The sequence below is a fragment of the Doryrhamphus excisus genome, linkage group LG12 (assembly GCF_037039965.1).
Source record: "Doryrhamphus excisus strain RoL-2023G ecotype Guam linkage group LG12, RoL_Dexc_Guam_v1.1, whole genome shotgun sequence".
Lineage (NCBI taxonomy): Eukaryota > Metazoa > Chordata > Actinopteri > Syngnathiformes > Syngnathidae > Doryrhamphus > Doryrhamphus excisus.
The window spans coordinates 14174617-14196138 of NC_136368.1; the positions used below are offsets into that span (position 1 = coordinate 14174617).

The 21522-nt window shown below is 39.7% G+C and overlaps 1 protein-coding gene across 3 annotated transcripts; it reads right to left on the reverse strand.

Annotated features, from left to right (window-relative positions):
• Positions 1-1007: 1007 nt before the first annotated feature.
• Positions 1008-21348, reverse strand: ppp2r3b (protein phosphatase 2, regulatory subunit B'', beta). 3 transcript variants are annotated; one of them, XM_078795205.1, is made up of 15 exons: positions 21154-21348; positions 20293-20670; positions 9307-9492; positions 8964-9067; positions 8023-8125; positions 6878-6952; positions 6540-6626; positions 6297-6453; positions 6181-6229; positions 6002-6091; positions 5751-5926; positions 4035-4153; positions 3061-3167; positions 2824-2868; positions 1575-1717 (listed from the first exon to the last, which is right to left on the reverse strand). In XM_078795205.1, the coding sequence occupies exons 2-14, from the start codon at positions 20650-20652 to the stop codon at positions 2850-2852; spliced, it is 1632 nt and encodes a 543-aa protein (XP_078651331.1). In that variant the 5' UTR covers positions 20653-20670; positions 21154-21348; the 3' UTR covers positions 1575-1717; positions 2824-2849. The 3 variants fall into 3 exon arrangements, with proteins under 3 accessions (XP_057938085.2, XP_057938084.2, XP_078651331.1); XM_058082101.2 differs by lacking the exon at positions 2824-2868 and having other exon boundaries at positions 1012-1717; positions 21154-21347; XM_058082102.2 differs by lacking the exons at positions 2824-2868; positions 20293-20670; positions 21154-21348 and adding an exon at positions 13604-13961 and having other exon boundaries at positions 1008-1717.
• Between the last annotated feature and the right edge of the window lie 174 nt (positions 21349-21522).

Sequence of the window (21522 nt, forward strand, 5' to 3'; positions counted from 1 at the left end):
TTTAATAGTGTCTTTTCTGATAATATTGGTACTTTTTTCTCCTATTTGGTGTTTCTTTCCAGTGTGGCCCTGATACTCATTGGTAGTAAATAAGCTAAAGGGTGGTGCTTTAGGTGGTGCTAAAGGATGGTGCCTTGGTTTCTTTTTTTTAATGACAGTTGTCAGTTTGTTACAAATATATAGTGGTGTACCACAGGGCACAGTTCTCTGCACTTTTATTTATATAAATGTAGAATATGAATCCAATTTGTATTAGGATGCCAAATAATATTGTAATCGAGTTGAATGTTTTACCACCTCACTGAGCCCCCCCCCAAAAAAAACATGTAATTGTACGTGCAACTTTGTGTCTTGTTTTTGTACTGCACGTGTATGATGGCACTTTATTATTGGTCTTTTAAAAGAAGGGGTATTATATATGAAACTAATATTCACTAAAAATCATGTGCTCAGGCCATAACATTAGGTACATCAGATTTACTGTACCTAACAGGTGTCACGAGACACTCAACTCACGGGGTGAGACGATGCTTAAGATCGGGTCCATGAGAATGAAATGAGACTAATATTAATTTTAAGAAAAATACAGTGAAAATATGACTTGAATGTTGACTAAGCTTGAAATGTTTAGTTTCCCACAAATGGATTATTATAATCATTATAATGCTACAGTCCACTGTTTTTCTCGTCTTTGTCTATTTATGTCAGGGCTGTACTTTGATAATTACAATAAAAAACATACATATTACAGACAAATCCGTGTTTATTAATTATGTATATTTTAGATTTTTAAATTACATTATGACTTTTTGCTCTTTTTTTTCTCCACATTTACTGGATTTGTATTTTATTTCTGCAATGAGCCACTTGTAGCCCCTGGGCCACACTTTGGACACCCATGCATGCTATGCCAGGAAAGCCAGAGTGTCCAAGCTCTGCCTTCTTGGCGCTGTTACGGTTAGCCAAGGGCTGCTTTGCATTTTGTGGAGTATTTTCACAGTGTTGTTGATGGCTTGTACTTAATGCCTGAATAAATGTATTATGCAACAAACAAATACAGCGACCATGTTGTCGTTGCCATGCCATAGTTCATACTGATTGGCTTATGGCTGGCCTTGTCACATTTTCAAGAGAGCTGGCGACACCCCAGTACCTAATGAAGTGTCCAGTGTCATGCTATGAATGGTGTCTTCTAGTAGCAGTCATTAACTAGAAGGCTTTATTAAGTTGACATATAAAATGTTATTTCAAGCAATTCATTTACATCACAGCAAAAATATTTACAGTCTATAGATATATTTATAAATTAAAACAACCTCTCTCCCACACACACACACATTGTATGAAAGCAGGTGACTGTTTTTACATATTGTACAGAAGCTTCTGGTACGACCACCGGAATGTCAAGTTAGCCAAAGATGGGACAGAGGCGTAGTCTGTCAGAGTCCAATTTTCAGGCCACTTCATTGTATCAGATGGGGAAAAAAAGTGGCAAAAAGAAGAGGCAGCAGCAGCAGTAGCAGCAGTAGCATCAGGCTGCACTGAACAGAAGCGTAGCCGAGGTTACCTGGAGCTTTGTCATTCAAAGTCATCCTCATACTCGTACTTGTCCAGGTCCAAGTTGCAGTGAGGACTGGGGATCTCAAAGAGGTGTCTCTTAGTCAGAACCAGGTCAGCTGAGATGTGAGGTTCTAAGGGACTCAGCGGGTTCTCGTACCTGAAAATACACACAATAGCCAACATGGGTCACTAAAAACTTTTCTTTCTTTCCTTTATTTTTTAAACAAAACAAAAAAAATATTTTTTTTCATAAATGATGGTCGTTTTAGGGGAGACTATGGTCTTATTAGTCATAACATATTGAAATACAAGTGATATGCAGTATTCTGGTCACTAGGTGGCAGTAATGACAAAAGAGACATTACATGAACTCATTCAATCCCAGCCATTTTTCAAAAGCCCTCCCCTCTTGGTATCAGCCATTTTTGATGATTTTGACTGATTTTTCAAGGGTGTTTTGGGGCTATATAGACATGGTATAGCAAAATATCAGTTCTCAACAAAAAAAGGGACAAAAAATTGTTTTGTGAAAAGATACATACATGGAAATATTTATTTTTAAATATATAATGCCATCAACTACTTAAAATTTACACATTTCCAACTGAACTGTGTGTGCATGCGTTAAAATGTCCCTTCAATGTTTAACCTTCTCACAAGACGACAAAATGCCATTTCACTTCCTGTCTGCTGGGTAGAATGTATGTATTTCAATGGGAAAGATACAGGCCTTAAAATGCACTTCTGCCACATTATAGCTGTTTTTTTAGGGCTTAAAAGTGCACCAAACGTGCAAAAACAAGCAAAAGACGTCTATACGTAAATACGTCTTTGGTAGTGAATGAGTTCATTTAATGAATACTTTAAAGAGGTGCCCACTATCCACAATCCTTATGTGACACATGACATATCTTTCCATTTTCTGTGTGTTAACATATGAGTGCTAACAATGCACTTAAAAGGGCCACACCTACTTAGACTATTAAAAACCTCTAAGAAAACCAACAACCTTTCATGGTTTCCTATCCATGCTGTGACCATGCAGTAACAGGTACATTCACGATAACTCGTAATACTGGAAGTAAAATGTGGGTGGAGAGGCCAAAGGAGAAGCACAGGAAGGCTAAGCGGCAGTGATGCAGGAGATCAGACCATCGGAAAAACACAATATGCAAATGAGGGTGTTGTTTCTTGGTAGAGGACTGGTCCAGAAAGCAGGAAGAGGAGAACGTTTGGTTGTTTGGTACTGTGGTGGTCTCTTACCTTCTGTGGTAGGTGGTGGCCCACCTTCAGAGGTTGGTGGTGGTCCTAAAGTTCCACACAATAAACTCATCAACTATGAGCAGTCAGACTGTGATGGACTTCCATTTCTTGCAATTTCTTCCCATGAGGTGAAATATGTGTTGGTAATCATCAATCACGGTGTGTTTGATGTCATGTGATGGTGGCGCTGCACCTAGTCAGGGGTGCAGTGAGTGTGGTGTAGTAAAGACATCTTACACGTCATTGCAGTGATCGGCGGCGGCCTCCTCGGCCACCAGGATGTCGTACTCCTCTGCGGCATATCTCTCCCAGTCTGACATTTCCTGGCCGTCCGTCTCCACTTCCTGTCAAACACGGCCACAGAGGTTACATCATGCTAACAAACAGCTAAAGCAGGGGTCTCAAACACGCGGCCGCGTGCCAAGTGTGGCCCGCAGGACACTAGTTTGAGGCCCCCGCCTTGATATGAAAGTTTAATGTTAGTGCGGCCCGCGCAAGTTTGATATGGATGCTGTATGGTATCATGTACCCAGAAAAAATTATTACGTTTGATTAATGTTCATGTTAAAGGTTACTTTAATAGTTAAATAGTTAACCTCCCTATCCGTGTGGAAGTGGTAAGTTTTTGGCTAAGTTTAAAGGAAATAACTTGAAGGCTACCGTTTAGGTCGCTAGCTCTCTAGTTTGCGAGTTAGCATGTGTCTCAAGACCCTGCAGTTGCGCAATATGTTGTAAATAAAGAGTATAAATGTGACTATAGTCGTGTTTTGTCATGTCTACAGGGCTCTAATAATGCTTTGTTCATTTTAATCTGAAAAAAATAATTTGTCTACCCACCAACTATATGTGGTTTCTTCAGTTTTTATCATTTGCCGTTTTATTATTATTATTATTATATTTATTTATTTTTTACTGATTGATTTTCTTTATTCTTGATTTGTTTATTTTCCATCTTATTTTGTGTAGAAAAATAAAAAGTAAGATATTTGAGAACAGTGTAATGTTTTATCAGAGCTTTTATTGTAGAAAATTGGAACCAAAGCGAAGTTTTTAATTTTTGTTTTTTTTTTTAAAAATGCGTTTTTTTGTTTTTTTTTTGAAAACCTGATGCGGCCAAGTCTCACCCAGACCCGAGCTCCAGTGGCCCCCCAAGTAGTAAATTGAGTTTGAGACCCCTGATCTAAAGGGTGGTGTGGTGATGCTGAGCTCACCCTGATGACAGAGAAGGGGTCCCTCTGCTCGTGGTCCAGGTACTTCTCGATGTTGAAGAAGGTGTCGAAGAAGATGTGGGACAGCTTGCACCTCTTCAGGTCTCGCAGGGCGATTTGACCTGCAGCAAACATCAATCATCATGAGAGGCAACATAACAGTAGACACTCAGCACTGAGATTTACGTCATGCACTCGAAAGCCTCCTGTGAACAGCTACAGCCAGTAGTACAACCACTTTATACGTGTGTTACTTATTTTTGCGCAAATTTTATTTTATTCTCTTAATATTCTGACTGATCACTTGTTTTTTTAAATAATTTTTTAAATATTTTTTTTATTCTCAGTAGTTTCTTCCACACTCATTTTCAACTTAATTCTTGTGAAGCATCAATTATTTTCCAGTAACATCACAAATATTGTGATACACTCATTTTTTGACTTCCCATTCTAAATGGTAAATGGTCTTTCACTTGTATAGTGCTTTTTCAACTCCAAGGGCTTTGATACTGTTAGCACTTTTACCCGCTGATGACCTAGCATCAGGAGCAACTGGGGGTTTAGTATCTTGGCCAAAGATACGTCAACATAATGAGGGGAAAAAATATGAATCAAATTTCAGGTTAGGAGACGACCACTTTACATGCCCTTAATATGGATAATAAAAAAAACCTAAAACTCATGTAAATGTCCTGTTCTTGCATTGTCATCTCCTAGTAAGCCTATGGGGCTCAAGTTGATTGTGCTACAGGAATCCTGCCTAGCAACAAGTGGCTGTACTAAGAAATGACCAAGGATATTTTTTGTGTTCCTCCATATGTTATGTAGCAAAACCTGCTTGAGTTGGCATGCATTTAGAATGAGTTATGCATACCTGAGCTTTTGTAGTTGTGTAGTATTCTTGTAAGACTCTTGTAACTTTTTTTTCTTGAAAAATATTCTTAAAAGAGAACTACTTAGTAATATTCCGGACTTTATTCTTATATTCTACGTTTTTTGTTGTAAAATTCTGTAAATTTCCATTTATCCTCATATTATTCAAATTGTTTGTTGTTTTCTTACAACAATACAACTTCATTTTTGTAACCATCAGAAAATATTTTCATAGGTCTGACCACCCGCCTTCATTTTTGTAATATATCATCATAAAGTGTCTTTTTTCTGATAATATTGGTACTTTCTTGTACTCTCCGATTTGGCGTTTCTTTCCAGTGTGGCCCTAATACTCATTGGTAGTAAATAAGCTAAAGGATGGTGCCTTGGTTTCTTTTTTTTATGACAGTTGTCAGTTTGTTACAAATATATAGTGGTGTACCACAGGGCTCAGTTCTCTGCACTCTTATTTATATAAATGTAGAATATCAATCCAATTTGTATTAGGATGCCAAATAATATTGTAATTGCGTTGAATGTTTTGTTTTAGATAAAAACATAATTACATGTATACACTGTATATACATCATATCAAATATTATCATTTAAAGTTGAAAGAAATTCATGTTGAAGACCAAAAACACTTGCGTCGGGTTACTGTGTTAAATGACTCAGCACACCCCCACTGGCCGAGGGGTCACATTAGGGGCTAAGGTGAAGTTAACCAACCATATGACACCAGCAGCTGCAGACCCGTTTGTCAGTCGTTTGGCAGGTTCAACATGAGAATGTTAGAAAATGTGGAGTCGGTCTGATTTGAGAGACCAAAAAAAAACTAATGCTGACCTTTGACCTCTGGCTTGACAATGTCAAGCATTTGGCAAAGGCAGTCCTCAAAGGGCAGCGGCTCAATGGCCATGCTCTCCAGCTTCTGGCACTGCTCCTCGTAGAAGTACTCTAGCTCGTACATGCTCAGCACGCCGTCCCCATCCAGGTCCATGCAGCGGAACCAGTACTCGATACTGGGAGCAGCAGGGTCAGAGGGGACAGGTCAAGTTGTTTTCTTTTCAAGCATAATTCCATGTACATCTACATACCTGGTGTCTGTCTTCTTGTCCTCCTCTGAGATGAGGAACCAAACAAAATCGGCATAACTCAAGCGGCCCTCCTTGAAGACACGCCTGTCCCTGATGGACCAAAAAAAAAAAAAAAACACACATTCCACCACTTGTCATCTCTGTACCTTAAATTACCAAAAAAAGGAAGCAGTACTTACCTTGTTACTGTTCCTGAGAATATTCTCTCAATCATCTTTTGGGAGATGGCTGTAAGAAAAATGAGCAGATGTTAGTACTGCTACATGAATAAAGAATAGAGAAGTGTGTGCAGCACCTTGGTCGTTGTGCTGTGTCAGGTCCTTCTGGTTGATGTAAAGGTCATGGTCGGTGTCCAGCTCCCAGAATTTGCAGTAGATGACGTAGAAGTGTTCATAAGAGAAAAACTCTGTAAGCTGGTTAACGTCTTCTTCTTGCTCCAGCAGTGCCACGTTCTGACACAACATATTAAAAACATTACATACAGAATTACATTGAGGAAAAAAAGTACGGTTAGTTAGGTAGATTTTTAGTTATTCACCTGAAGAAAGTTACTTTTCCGCAGCTCTGAACACGTTATTTTGCCAGTCCAGGAGCGGTTCACGTTGTAAAATATCCTCTGGATCACCTGTGACAATGGAAGTGGTCAACAATCACAAACACACATGCAAATAAACAATAAAAGTGTGTATATGTATCAATATTTGTATTTGAAAAAATGTGACATTTGGGAGAAAAACTGGACATTATGGGGGAAAAATAGGCAACACTGCCACTGGACTGCACCCATGTCCTCGCAGATTGCCACTGCTCAAGTGTGGTCGTGGGAAAAACGGGAGCGTTGACAGGTATGAAAGTGCCTGTGGTGTGTTACTGTACCGTGGTGATGTATCTTGAGTGAAAGTCTAGTGCTTCCTTCAGGAAGGACAAGCCTGCATGAGAGTTCACCACATCCTGAAACGGAACATCCACAATAAAATAGTTTAAGAGGACAGCAACATGACTTGACCTGAAGCTTCTGATTGGATTGCGGAGTCAGGGCAAAAGTGCTGATTTTCAACGATATGTTATTCTTTTCTTCCCCCCCATGTGTTGACATAAATGCTAAGGCAGCACAGGAATTAAAAAGACCTTATTTTGGGTGCCTGTTTGACTCCTACGGTGAGAAATTAAATCACGAGAAACACATAAATCACAGAACTAGGGGAGGGGGGGGGGGTAGGCAGGGACAGTCGGCAACTACTGGACTGCAATTCCCTTACATTTATCAAAACAGTCTAAAGCTGTTCCCCCGAGCAGAAAGCCCACAAATTAAAGCCAGTGTGCCACGAGAATGAATTCAGTCACCTACAGATGTGAGTCCCACAACATTAGGTACATCTGCACAATACAGTGTGCTTTAATCCACAAAAGCTGTATCGGAATGGCATTCATTTAACTATAATAAACTAAAATATATATGTTGTAATTAGAATTTTTACGCCCCCAGGCATCAGTTTGGATACCCTGCTTTTATAGGTCTTTGTCAGACGTGAGAGAACAACGGCCAGTAAATAGTTATTGGAAGTGGAACTAAGCAATGTGTTAAATCAGTCACCATTATTGGAAATGTTGATAAAAAAAATCGCAGGACAAAGCAGTCGCAAAGGTACGCTGTATGCCCTCTGCACAAGTCGTATAGACACGGGAAATAATGTAGTACAAGCCAATCGAGCCCAGCCTTTCCAGTCTGTGTCACCGCAGCTCATGGTTAGGTTATTTTGGTGAACATCACAAGGTTAAGTTAGGAAGGAGTGAGTCTGTGTAGCGTACACACATACACACATCACTGCAACTGACGACTACAATAACAAACATATTTCTAAATGCATACAGTACCTCTCCGACAGTGTCAATCACAACTTAAGACTGTGCAAATGTGCCTAATAAAGTGGATGCTGAGCTTATAGTAACATTTGTGAATTAGTCCTCAGTGGCTCGGCCCAGCCAAGAAAAAGTGGCGAGCGTGTGGGGCTGCCCAGTACCTGCAGGAAGGGAATAAAGTCGTCTTGTTCCAGGTAATTGCAGCCAGGCTTGGCCAGGAGGTGCACAAATTTGGCCGCGTCGTCGTGGCAGGTCTGCAGCGTTCTGCAGGGAAAGGAAAAGAGAGAAGTGATGGAAGCAAGGTTACTCCTTCCTTCTTTGATGCTTTTGTCTTTAATGGGAGGAGAACAGCTCTCAACACATTTAGAAATTAGGTTTCCGAATGGTTTCTGGATAATTAGCAGTGTGACCTTGAGGTCAAAGGTTGGGCCTGTGCAGCTTTTTGGAGGCTTGCACATGAATACAAGAACATGCAATAGTACTGTATGTTGCACCAACATTAGCTTTGTTCATTGTTGTTCTGATGACCTTTTTCACACACTAATTCACGTAGCAGGATTGCAGAAATATCCACACAATTTTTAAAGAACGTTGCTGCGTCAACAAAAGAATAAGGTATTCAATTTTGTCAAGGATCTGGATGAATGTGCAACATATATATTCTACTAGGAATACATTGCCTCTTCCTGTGGGCATATCAATGTAATCTGCACAGGGCCTTCAGGGTCAGGAGTGCTAGCCCATGTCACATACTGTAAACACCATTAGCAATGGGGCCGTTTTTTATTTTAGCCAAACAGACTTCAGAAGAAATCAGGAAAGGGGCAAACACTTTTTCTAAGCAATGTATATAGTTATCATATCATTTTAAAAAACAACAAATGTAATGGTGGCCTCAAGATTTTAGCACAGTACTAGTACTGTACACACGAGTAAGCAAAAGACTTGTTTTTCTATCCTATTTTTATTCGTAACGCAAATGTTTGCAAGGCCTTGGTGACCAATAATTTGTGTTTACTGATGGCAGTCCTAACAGGGACGTGGCGAGCTTGTGCTCGAGCAGCCCAGCTGAGAAGAACAACAAAAGGGGCTGTTGTCTTACTTTCTCCACATCGCCACAAACTTGTGAACAGACACGAAGCCCGTCCTGTCGCCTCCGGCCGCGCAGAACAATGGCACCTTCCAGTAGAGGGGACACTCGCAGGCCTGAGGAGACACTTGTTGTTATTGCGGATGCGTTAAAAGTTATAATCACAGCATAATGGCGCTAGTGAACCATTGCATCACTTGATGACTTCCCTGAGGAAACACTTCAGGCTTCCCTCAAACCATGGCAAACACTTCTCAGGGAAAGCGAGTACATATTTAAAATGTATGAAAAGGAGCAAACATTGAAAATGTTAGAATAACCTCTCATGGTGGCATGTTGCAAATCACTCTCTCACCTTGGCAACCTGCCCCATGTCCTCAATGGTGGCCCTTTCATTGGGGAATTGGCAAAACGTCGCCTCAACTTTGGAAATGAGGCCGTCGATGTTGAGGTTGGCTTGCGGCCGACCCAGCGGGAAGTAGAACTTTGGAATGCTTTCGCTCAGTGGGTTGGTGACGGGTTCCTCTGTCCTCACCTGTGCCTGAACATCCAACAAAACACACAGTGGTGAGGTGTTAGCCACAGGTGCTATCATATGCTAACAGCACTCTTTGCACAGAGGTTATCCACACTTATCCAGACCATTAAATACAATATTTCCTCATATAGTGAGCATAGTCGCTTACTCAACTGCAGAGAGTATTAGGTGTTTAAGGGTGAGTCTTTGATTTCAATTAAATAGTTTATAAATATATTATTAAATAACTTAATTTTAAAAATACAATAGAATATCAACTATATTAATTATATCTATCTATATTATAAATATTACAATATCATATTGTAATAACAATACATGAATAAGTCACCATTACTATGATCTATTAGGATGTAAATATTTATAAAACATTTTTTCCTCAAATAAATGAGTAATTATGATAATTACTTTATATTTGTAAACATAAATATTACAATAACTATAATAATAAAAAAACATGTACAGTATTTTCCTTATGGCCATCATCACACACTGAAAGGTCACTTTATTTCTAATTGTTTGGCTTTACAACTTTAAACCTCAGCTTTACAGATGCCATGTCTACTGCAAACATTGTGTTTTGTAGTAAACATGTCTACTCTGACACATGATCAGTCATAGTGGTATGAAAGTGTTTTCATTTGCCTGAGGGGGAAAATATAATTTGTTTATTTGGGGAGAGGTGTTTACTTATTCAAGTGGATGATGGGCAGGGGCCACACTATACTGTATGAACACTCTTCTCCTGAAAACAACATCAGCTGTTTTGGTCTGTGCAATAATGTCTTGACCCACTCACACTTCAAGCCCTCTCTTGTTTTTGTAGAGCAAATAACTCCCACCTACTGGTGGTCTGTTTTGATGTCTTCATTGGCAGAGGGGATTGAGTAACTAACATCATCATCATCTAAGGCACAGCAACAAGGTTTCGCAACATTAAGTGACCGTGCACAATCAATTGAGCTACAGCAAAACTGTCACTGAAGCTCTCAGTATGATGGACCAATTATGTACAGAGATCTTCAATTCAACATTTGTAAAGAGAGAATACAGAAATCAACACAAAAATGGGTTGATGCATTCAAGGCTTTCATACAAGCAGCAGGACCTAACTGTAAGTAGGTCATGCTTCTTGTAATATGTAGTAGCATTCAGATTTATAAAGTACATAAACTGTCTTTTCATATGCCAAGGTTTTTTTGCAGACACAGTAGGAAAAACCACATGCCACAGTAATATATAATATGACACAGACCCTTTCTTTACAAAGTTCCAGTTGGGTTGAGGTTAGAGTTAGTTTGAGGCCTGATCAGTAGCCACACAAAGCAGCAGATGTGTTTCCACCTACATCTGATGATAGCAGTGGCTGCTAATGAAGAGACTCTGTAAATGGGACGTATTGTATACAAATATCTTGACTCTTTTGCCAAGTCATTGCCAAACTCCAATGGATGTCACTGCCACTTGTGATCACAACTGAACCACAATTGAGCATGGGTCTTGAAACTAACATGCATGACACTAGAACGTACGGCAAAGTTAAACATGGTCTCCAAAATGAATATTATTTTTTTATTTAAGGGGATGACATTGTGATGCTGTAAGGGATATGCTGTTAGGCCTGGGAGCAGCAGGGTAGCTTTCATCTTTTATACCCAAAAACTTTTAAAAAGATCCAACCCTACATATCTTTGTGTAAAAAAACTATTCTGATCCTTGCAATAACTTGCAATGAGTCTCCTACAGTGCTGTGGAGGAATTTTGGCTCACTCATCTTTGCAGAATTACTGTAATTCAACCACATTGCAGAGTTTTTCCAGCATAAACCACCTTTTTAAAGGTCATGCCACAGCATCTTAATAGGATCCATGTCAGGACTTTGATGAGGCTACTCCAAAGATATTCTCCTTCAGGTTTTTTTCCAGCAAAATTCATGATTCCATTCATCAGAGCGAGTCTTCCAGGTCCTGAAGCAGCAAAACAGTCCTAGACCATCACACCACCACCATATTTTACTATTTGCATTGATGTTCATATGATATTCTTTTTCTGAAATACTAGTAATAGGACACATTTTCCAATTAGGGATGTTCTGATCAGGGTTTTATGCTTCAGATACCGATCCCGATCCCCCATGAGTGAAATCGTCCGATACCCATAGCAATACCGATCACATACATGGATCATTTTGACTTGTAATGAGATGGATAATGTATATAAATACTGATATTTATAAATATACTAAATATATACATTCTATTTATAGTATCAGGTAGAACTTTGGGACTGTAAACCTGCTCTAAACCCTAAAATGTACCCCCCACACTAATTTGGTTTACACAATTACAGTACTGTACTTTCAAAATGTCCTTCTAGTGGAACTTACTGGGTGAATGGATTTGTGAGAGCACCCTCGGCTGGATTCATAACTGCAGCACTCTTTTTCCTGTGTAGATATCTCCATCAGAACCACTTTCTACTTATAGTAAACTACCATTAAAATATATATATTTTTCAATTCATAACTATATAAAACTGTATGTGTATATAACTGCTGTTACACGTACAATAATACTGAATTCATGGAAAGAAAAGGCAAGGAAACTATGTTTGGAAGTTAAATACTAGGCGCACATGACAGAAAATTACAATGGGATATCTAAAATGAGATACGAGTGAGTCAACAGTTTTGTGCTGTGGCAGAAGTTATGTCTGAATGCCATTCTAGTGCCATTTTAGTTCAAGTACGTTTCTGGCCTGCTAATTCATGTACCACCTGACGACATGGCCAGAACTGTAAACACTGGCGAGGGTACACACCGTGAAAATGATGAATGCGCTTGAGCCTCTGCTCTGGGTCGGTGTCAGCGATGGCTATAAAAGGACAAACCTCCGTGCAGGCTGTCCCCCCACCCCACCCCCAACCACTAGATGAGTGCCTGGAGCTTGGACTCTCTAAGCCCTATGACATTTTACACATTCCCAGTGATGTGGCCTGAAGCGAGGACAGCAGAACGGACAAGACGAATGCCGCCGAGTGAATGTGCAAAAGGCCTTGGGAACAACTGTGCTATTGGCCAACTAATAATCACAGAGTTTCCCCCACCATAACAGGTGCCCCCGCGCGTGACATAAATTATATTTTCTATATAGTGCCATAGCACAACAGAAGTCATTTAAGGATACATAACAGAGCAAAATATACTTCTTCACCTGACGACATGTCATTTCTGTCTTGTCACAGTTGTGCATTATATTATTAAAGACGTGTGGTGGGAGGAGCCATCATATTCATAACATGAGATGGCTTTATTACACCAAGAGTGCTGCAGTGTTTGACTTTCTGGTTTAGTTTGAAGTCTGATTTATCCTAGAAAAATGTACAGTATGGCGAGAAAGTGTTCCCTTCCTGATTTCTTTTTTTGCATGTTTGTCACATTTAAATGTTTCAGATCATCCAACAAATGTAAATATTAGTCAATGGCAACATAACTGAAAACAAAATGCTAGTTTTTAAATGTTTTTTAAAACTTATTAAGGAAGGAAAAAAAAAACCTACAGCGTTGGTTCCATCTCTCTAGCCACAACCAGGCTGGATTATTGCCACACCTGTTCTCAATTCAAAAAAACAAAACACTTAAATAGGACCTAGCTGACAAAGTGGAGTAGACCAAAAGATACTCAAAATTCAGGGACAAATGAGAAAGAAATTAATTGAAATCCATCAGTCATTGTTGTGTGTCATTGTCATTAAATTTGTTTGCTGATCTGAAACATTTAAGTGTGACAAACATGCAAACCAATGAGAAATCAGGAATATATTATATATTGGCGAGAGCATATTCTGAAAACAAAATTTACTTAAGATAATACACCAGTTTGCTACGTCACACAATGTACGTTAATGTATGCAAGTTGTAAATGTTAAGTTATCTGAACAAAAGATCGATAATTTCATTTTAGCAATAATCCGTTTTTTGTATGCGGCCCTTGATTGCTAAAGTTTGGATGCCCCTGCTGTAAACCTAGTGGTTACACTTATCCATATGATGATAGTAACTATAGTAAGTAAAAATTTGCAGGACTATTTCAGTGCCACTACGCTCATACTAACCCCGGCCTGTCCTTGCTGGAAGGCTTTAAGCCTCTTCTTGAAGCGTGAGGGCAGCACAAAGTCACAGCCTCGCGCCAGCAGAGCTAGTTCCTTCCTCAGGTCAGGGTCCTGGCGCAGACACAGCTCCCTCATCCTCATCCTCGCCACACACACCACCACGGGGAACACATAAACAAATCCGCAGTGGTCCAAACAAGTCAGGCTTTGCTGCTGTTTGGTAGTACAAAATTGTATGTATCCCTGCGATTGTCCTCAGTCAAGACTCAAGACAGCAGCTTAATGCAAGGGAGCAGCTGCTACTGTGACTCCCTCTCCCATTCCAGATCGGGTCGCATAGTCTCAACTCTACTACACAACACACACACACACACACACACACAGAGCAGGCACAGGTTCAAAAGGGAGTGCTCTCCTCAAAGCTGTCGGGGAGATAAGGAGTGACAGGGAGTCTCACTCCCTGTATGTATGGGGATGGGAGGGGTGTGTGCGCCCAGAAGAGCTGCCCTTTCCAGTTTGCATTCCTGCATGCTTGTGGAAGGTTACTCAAAGAGACCTCGCCACCGTGGCCAATTGAAGGATGCTCCTTCACACCATCATGACATAGTGCTTTGGTCTGGCTAGTTTACATCAATTGCTTCATCACACCTCATCCAAGGTCAATTTCAAGCACTTTCATGATTAGTTAATTCCCATCTTTCCTGCTACTTTATACAGCTTTGGCAAATCCCTCGCCATACTGCGATTCAAATGTTGCAGCTTCAATCTCATGTTTTTTCAAAAATATATTGATTAACTCATTGACTGCCAGCCATCTTCAGAAAAGAGAGCTCCATACTGTTTTGGGGCATTTTTGCAGAACCCTAACCCTTTCAAGACCAACAGAATATTGAGGTTTAGGATGACAAACATTGAAATTATGTAGAGAAACTTTAGACCACTTTCATCAGAAAAAAAATTGTTTCTTGCTTTGTTGGGGCTTTAGAAATCAGCAGGCAAGAGCCAGAATAGTTGTGGAGTTGCACTGGCTGCATTGAAGTGTGAAGTGCGTCTTGCTGCATGGTATACAATGGTGTTTTGCAGACGCCAATAAAAGCCTGTGATGTGTACGGTCATCCTGCCTCATGGTCATTTCTCTGACATTAAAATATTTTATACTCTTGACTAGAGATGCTGTGGTAATTTTGTTAAAGCTTACATACGATAAAGCTTACAAACATGCGGTAATCCTTCTTCCAGTGGCTAAAAATCTGAAACAAATGTAATAGATGTAAAATCTAGGTTAATACGTTGATGCTTATATTTTGAAGCTTATTTTGCACTGAACCGGAAGTTACTGTGTGCATGTTTTAATGTTGTGTAACTAGAGAATACCATGTTTGTTAGTGGTAATTAGGAAGTTGACAATACAATGACACATGTCAACAAACAGGCCAAGTTTTCATAGAAATAACCCACAAATCTTATGTCAAGAAAAGCAACTTAAAGGGGACCTATTACGCTAATTTTCAGCCCTTTGTATTGAGTTGTGGACTCCTATAGAGCAGCCACACACAATAACCAGCACCGAAAGCGTTGTCGTACTTCCAGAAATTCCACCTATTCAGCCATATTTCTTTGGATTTCATGCTTTGGTGAAAACAGTCTTTTTTTAATGTATTCCACCCTTGCCCTACCTCCAGGCACGCTCACTCTGCTGTGGTTGGTCACACTGCCAAAGTGCATAGAAAGAGTTGCAGTTTGTGCCGCTAACTTTATAGGAGTTGATAATTAATGCAGATTCATCTTTTTAAAATTTCCACTTGTGTTGGATCCCGAATTACCCGTGTAATGTGTTTTGGGGGGGATGATAAGTGTGTAAACAATTCGGGTAGAGCCAGTAATTGTGGAGGGAAAAGGCTATTAGATGCTGCGCTCCATGTATGCTTATTTGAGTTTCCATTTCAGAAAAGGCTACTTATAAACAAAAAATATCACAATGGCCCCTGCATCCTGTGATGTTTAAGTATGTGGCCCTTAGTGGAAAAGGTTTTGAACACCCATGCCTTATAGTGAAGTGTGCAATGTTATTAATGCAGCCGTATTATTTTCAACATTCTTGTACAAGTGTCAAGAACAAGAGACAAAAACTCTCTGCGACAGCCGAGCGATCAGAATGTAGGTTTCCCAAGGCCAAATTAGCGCACAATACGTTCAGCAGACATACATCATGCATTCATCTAACTACTATGCTTCCATATTATGCTGCTCTTTGTTTTGCCTTCCCTGTGCGAGTTCCGGCTGCCAGCAATTCCACATCTTATTATAGTTGATGGCCGACAGCGGAGGCAGGAACGAGGGGGACAGACCCATCAAATTCAAAGAATAATGTCCGAACCAGTCTACGCCTGTTACAAGCATCAGGAGAGTGTTGTTTGGGGCAGTCCAAGAAGCGTGTGTTGTCATACAAAAACATTCCCTTTGGCTCACTATTGTCCCAAAAGTGACGGCAATTACATCAATTCTTTGCAAAGTTGCTGATCTGACAAACGCTGCCTTCCAACATGCAGGGGAAAGGCCGCAAAAGGCTGCACACAATAGCCACGTAAACAAAAGCAATATTTACTTAATGACCAGCACTGTGCAATAAACTCACATTATTTTTAGATGACAGGATGACAAAGAGCATATTTTCCTCCACTGGTTTCTGCACTTCCTGTTATCCCTCACGCAGGACACTGCTAGAGCTTGATAAGCTGTTTGCATGACGGCTTTTCACGCAAGCCTTCTTTTTAATGCTAATCAATTCCAGCCATACGTGGAGAGGACGGCACGAAAAACAACACAAGCAGATCACATGAAACTGTCAACTCGTGTGTGTTTGTTTTGGCGCAAACTAAATCTGAAGCATGCACTGTAAACACAGATAGCTAGCAGACATAATGATGTTGCTTCACATTAGTGTAACAGTACTTTTACTGTTAAATGCGCCGAATACAAGGAATGAATACAATAAAAACCTCCCCAGACACTTCATTATTTAATACCCACACAATATAATGAGGTCCTGTTAATATTGAGACATAAAAACAATGTTTATGCTCAATGTTAACTTTAATGTTTGAATGAAGGCATAATTCAGTGCTTATGCATGAATCATGTTTTATGGCTTTTTTTCCTTGTCACACAAGCGTACAAATGAGATCAACTTTGTTAATATTAAAACATAAAACACTAAGCATGAACATTTTTCGCACAAGTGTGAAAAGAAGTCAACCACTGTCAATGTTAAAATGTAAAAACAATAAACAAAGGATAACGATATAAATTTGATTCTATAGCATTATTTTAAGTGTAAAAAAAAGTTGATTACTCTTAATATGACATAAGACAAAAACAATAAAGCACTCTTTGGAAACTGAAATGCCCAAATTAGGAAGGCATAATGCAGTGCTTATGCCATATAAATAACATTTTCATTCTTAGTGACACTTCTAAATGTGATTTACACCAAAACTCAATTCCAGTCATGGAATTAGAGACTTTAAAGGTAGTAGGAAATACTTGCACTTATGTTTGTTTTTTAAACCTCCACGACATGCAAAACGTGCAATGAAGACATGAGCAAAAGAGAGTATCCAATAACCCATAACCCCGCCTACAAGGGCTTCCAGAATCTGTCAATACTAGCATATGCAGCAGAGGTCTAAAACATGTTAATGAGCTTCCAAATTTAGGTCTCAACAGGGGTTTCAGGGAAGGCCGATGACAGGAACATGACGTGAGCAGGTCAGCTGCTTCGCATTGGTGTTCCCGGCAACTGTCATGTTGGCTTGGCCAAACAATGTTTGCGGTCACCAGCGGAACGACAACAGAGACGAGTTGCTACAATTATCTCAACCAGAGAAAAAACAGCTTCGGAAATGATACATTGTCAAAGACTGCCATGCAGTGAAGTACGATGGGATGAGCAACTGATTAATCGACTGATTTTTCTTGTTAAGTTGAACAATGAACAACTAGCTTGCTAAATGTTGCAGGTATTTACCAATAAATCAGAGTTCTTGCGGCAAAGATAAGCCTCAAACACAAGCACAATAACCCCCTCAGCCTATATCAAGCATCTTCAGTGGGTGAGTAACATTACTGCATTTTTGTTTTATTTAGTCTCGTCACACAGTAGCCTGGAACAAATAAATTTAGATTATATCCTATGGAAAAAGTAAAGTTTTAGTCATTCATCAAATCACTGAACAGTCTCACTCATATTTCTTACAACACCTACATCATGTGATTTCATTTATGCATTCACAAGCCACTAAAATAACAACACTTGCAGGACATCTATTAGCGCCTGAGTCTCTGGCAACCCCTGACCCCCCCCCCTTCTTAAAATAGCTTCAATAGCAGAAGCACATTGTAAGGAAATACAACATAGTAAGCTATACATGTGTCCATACACAAGCAAATGTCTTACAGCGCACTCATGTGCCAAATGTCAATCAAACATCTTCACTTAGCACCTGATGGAGCGTGTGAGCGCCCTCTACACTTCTTCCTGACAGGGAAATTCTGGGTATTTAGTGGCAACATGGGAGGGGGAGCGCGAGGCTATCTCGGGGGGTGTCCGATGTCAAAGTCACACCAGCTGTTACAGGCTGCATCACCGCGACATAAACCAAATTTTTTCCACTAATCTGCAGAAGAATGCATCAGTAGCAGGAATCCGTTTTGTTGTCTTTAAATAGAAGCGCTCCTCACTCCTCTAATAACCTCACAGCCGTTTTAATATTGAGTGACATGTAGCGGCCACCTGACATGCAGCATTAGATTAGATCGCATATATTGTCCTAGGTCTTCTCAAACTAGGAGTATGACATGCTTGGACATAAACACAGTCTGTAGCTGTTGAACTACAATGAAAAACAAAAACTTACCTGTAGAGAATAGGGTTGGGCATTGTTTGAATTTGAACAATTCCGGTTACAATTGAGCACAGACCTAAAACCTTGCTTCCTAATGCACAAGACTAGATACACACAAACTAATAAACACGTCTAAAAACCTCAGGTAGGGTTTAACAAAAAGATACTGATGTTTGGGTTGGTCACTTGTCCAGACACAGTCTCAAGTTCTTGTTTTTTAATACAATCACAGCTAGGAGACCAGGGTTCAATTCCACCCTCGGGCATCTCTGTGTGGAGTTTGCATGTTTTCCCCGTGCATGTGTGGGTTTTCTCCGGGTACTCCGGTTTCCTCCCACATTCCAAAAACATGCTAGGTTAATTGACGATTCCAAATTGTCCATAGGTATGAATGTGAGTGTGAATGGTTGTTTGTCTATATGTGCCCTGTGATCGGCTGGTGACCAGTCCAGGGTGTACCCTGCCTCTCGCCCGAAGACAGCTGGGATAGGCTCCAGCACCCCCGCGACCCTCGTGAGGAAAAAGCGGTAAAAAATGAATGAATGAATGAATGAATGAATGAAGATTAGACACATGCAATCCAGAAAATAAGTATGTCGCAAAAAAGTGGGCTAATAAATTGACACACAAAGACTGCGGATTTCAGAAAATAACAGATGAAATGATACAGCACTCTACAAGAAGCAATGAAGTCTGTAAAATTAAATAATTAAAAATAAAAAATAAAAAAATCACAAAATTTTTAACTATAATGATGAAAATGGTAATATTAATGATGATTATAATGGTGGTAATAATGTTAAAGATTATAACAATAATGCTAATGATAATAATAATAATAATAATATTACAATGATAAGGGGAAACAAGACAGTGGCATGAACATGATTATATCTTGCAAAAAGGGGTAAGCATTTATAAGCTTTTGCTTCAGCCTACTCCTTTTAGGCTTGGGATCAGATAGTTGAATACAAATGTAAATAATGGAAAGTTATATTTTGATTGATGTAAGAAATGCACTGTAATGATTCATATATTTGCCCAAATAAAGGAAAAAAAAAATTCTGATTCCTCGCTTCAATCCTGGTTCTTAACAATTCTCAATTCAGTTGCTTTTAAAATACAGGATCATAAAGGTTTGCATGGTTTAAATGGTGGTGCTAACCAGAGTTCTTTTCGAATGAAATGTCTGAACTTCTCCATGAATCGTTTAATGATGTGGACTTTTTATATTTGATACAAATTTCTTACAGGGCTATTTTCAGCCAGTATATAAATCTGAAATGATCCAACTTGAATATATGTGTTATGAAGTTTCTTTTTTTTGAGTACATTTTCACAAAAGATGTAACTTTGAAAAGTAATATACTTTGCCTGGTGCCTTAGTGTTGGTGTAAACTATATTTTTATAACACCCGTTAACACAAAAAAATAACACTTGTTAACATAAGTAAATGAGAGTGCTCTTATTTTGAAGGTGGGAAGTTTGTTGTGTGATTTGTGAAGGTCCCTTAACTGTCAGTAACTGCTGTGGACTGTGCAAATGATAAACTTGTCAGTTTGAATGTAAAATAGGTGAAACATGCATTGTTAGCTGCCAATATTTTGCTATCTGGAATGCACAAAAAAGGGAAAGAAGTGTCCTCACACAGTCGAGAGTCAGCCGTTTTATAATAACTTTAATCTGACGTGCACAACTACCTCTGTAAGGAAATTATGATGACCACTAAAGACCCATGTGATTTAATTAAAACTGAAATAAAGAGACAATTCAATGAGATGGCATACCTTTTTGGAAGTGACAGACCTCCGTAGCATCCTGCCATGGGGGCCCGTCACTCTGGTACCGCCACTGCATCCCGAGGGCAAGGTGGCGGCCGATGATGGGTGGTTCAAGGGGGTGTTGAAGGCATTGGGCTTCTTCTCCGCCACCCAGTTATTTTGGGACGTCACATTGTTGTTCTCTTTGAAGGTCAGCGTATTTTTCGTCGTGGCGGCCACATCTTTTAGATCGCACTGGTCTCCAATCTTGATGAGATCCAAGTAGTCCTTCAAGACAGCCTGGGTTTTGGTGTTGCTCAGCCAGGTGAGGAAGAGCTCATCCACCTTCATTTTGAGAACTGGCTGCAAGATCTGGCTTGATGGCATTTTGAAGGAAGGCCTCTCCTAGGTTGCACAAGTGTAAGTACTCATGGGAAAATAAACGTATTTGCAAAAATACAGTATAACGTATTCATGACTGTGGCTGTAGTTTGTGAGGGCGTAGAACTGCACTACATCTTCAAAGAAATTAGTTTTAAATCTTATAATCGCTTAAAAATATATTTTAAACAACAATAATGCAGATCCGCATATGGGCGGTATGCAAGCATTCGACCTTGTTTCTAGTAACACTAAACACACCAGTCACTAACATTATTGAATTTCAGCGGGCGTCTGTCAATGCTTTAAGCCCGTAGGCAAGAATGAGCGAAACCACATAAATATTGGCCATTTTAAACCACCGCAGTGCAACACATTATCATTTAAAACCATAACATTAACATCAACAGTCCCGTAACATTAAAAAAAAAGAGGAGGCGGTTGTGAGAGCACCTAGCAAAGTTAGCATTAGCTAATTAGCTGTATCATGCTAGCTAAGATACTAACCTTGTGTTTAAAGCACGTAGACTCCAACCACGATGTTAAGACGCTACCTTATTCCCGTCATAGGAGACGCTAGTTGACATATATTTTCGGTTTTAAGGGAAATACAACGGTAATATCTTTGTTGCTCATCCCAAAAAACAGTGCCTGCGACTCAGTTAGCTACAACTTACAGAAAATCGCGTTCCCCTGGTAACCACTCCACGGAATTTATCGCGAGACCTTGCACCGGTATAAGACGTTCAGTGTCTTTCCCCGGGCATTGGGGTGTGTTGCTTCCAAACATGTCCTCTCCAACATTAGAGGTATCCATCGATACTTAGTTTATATTATTCACGATATGGACATTATTCGATGTTAAATACACAGTCA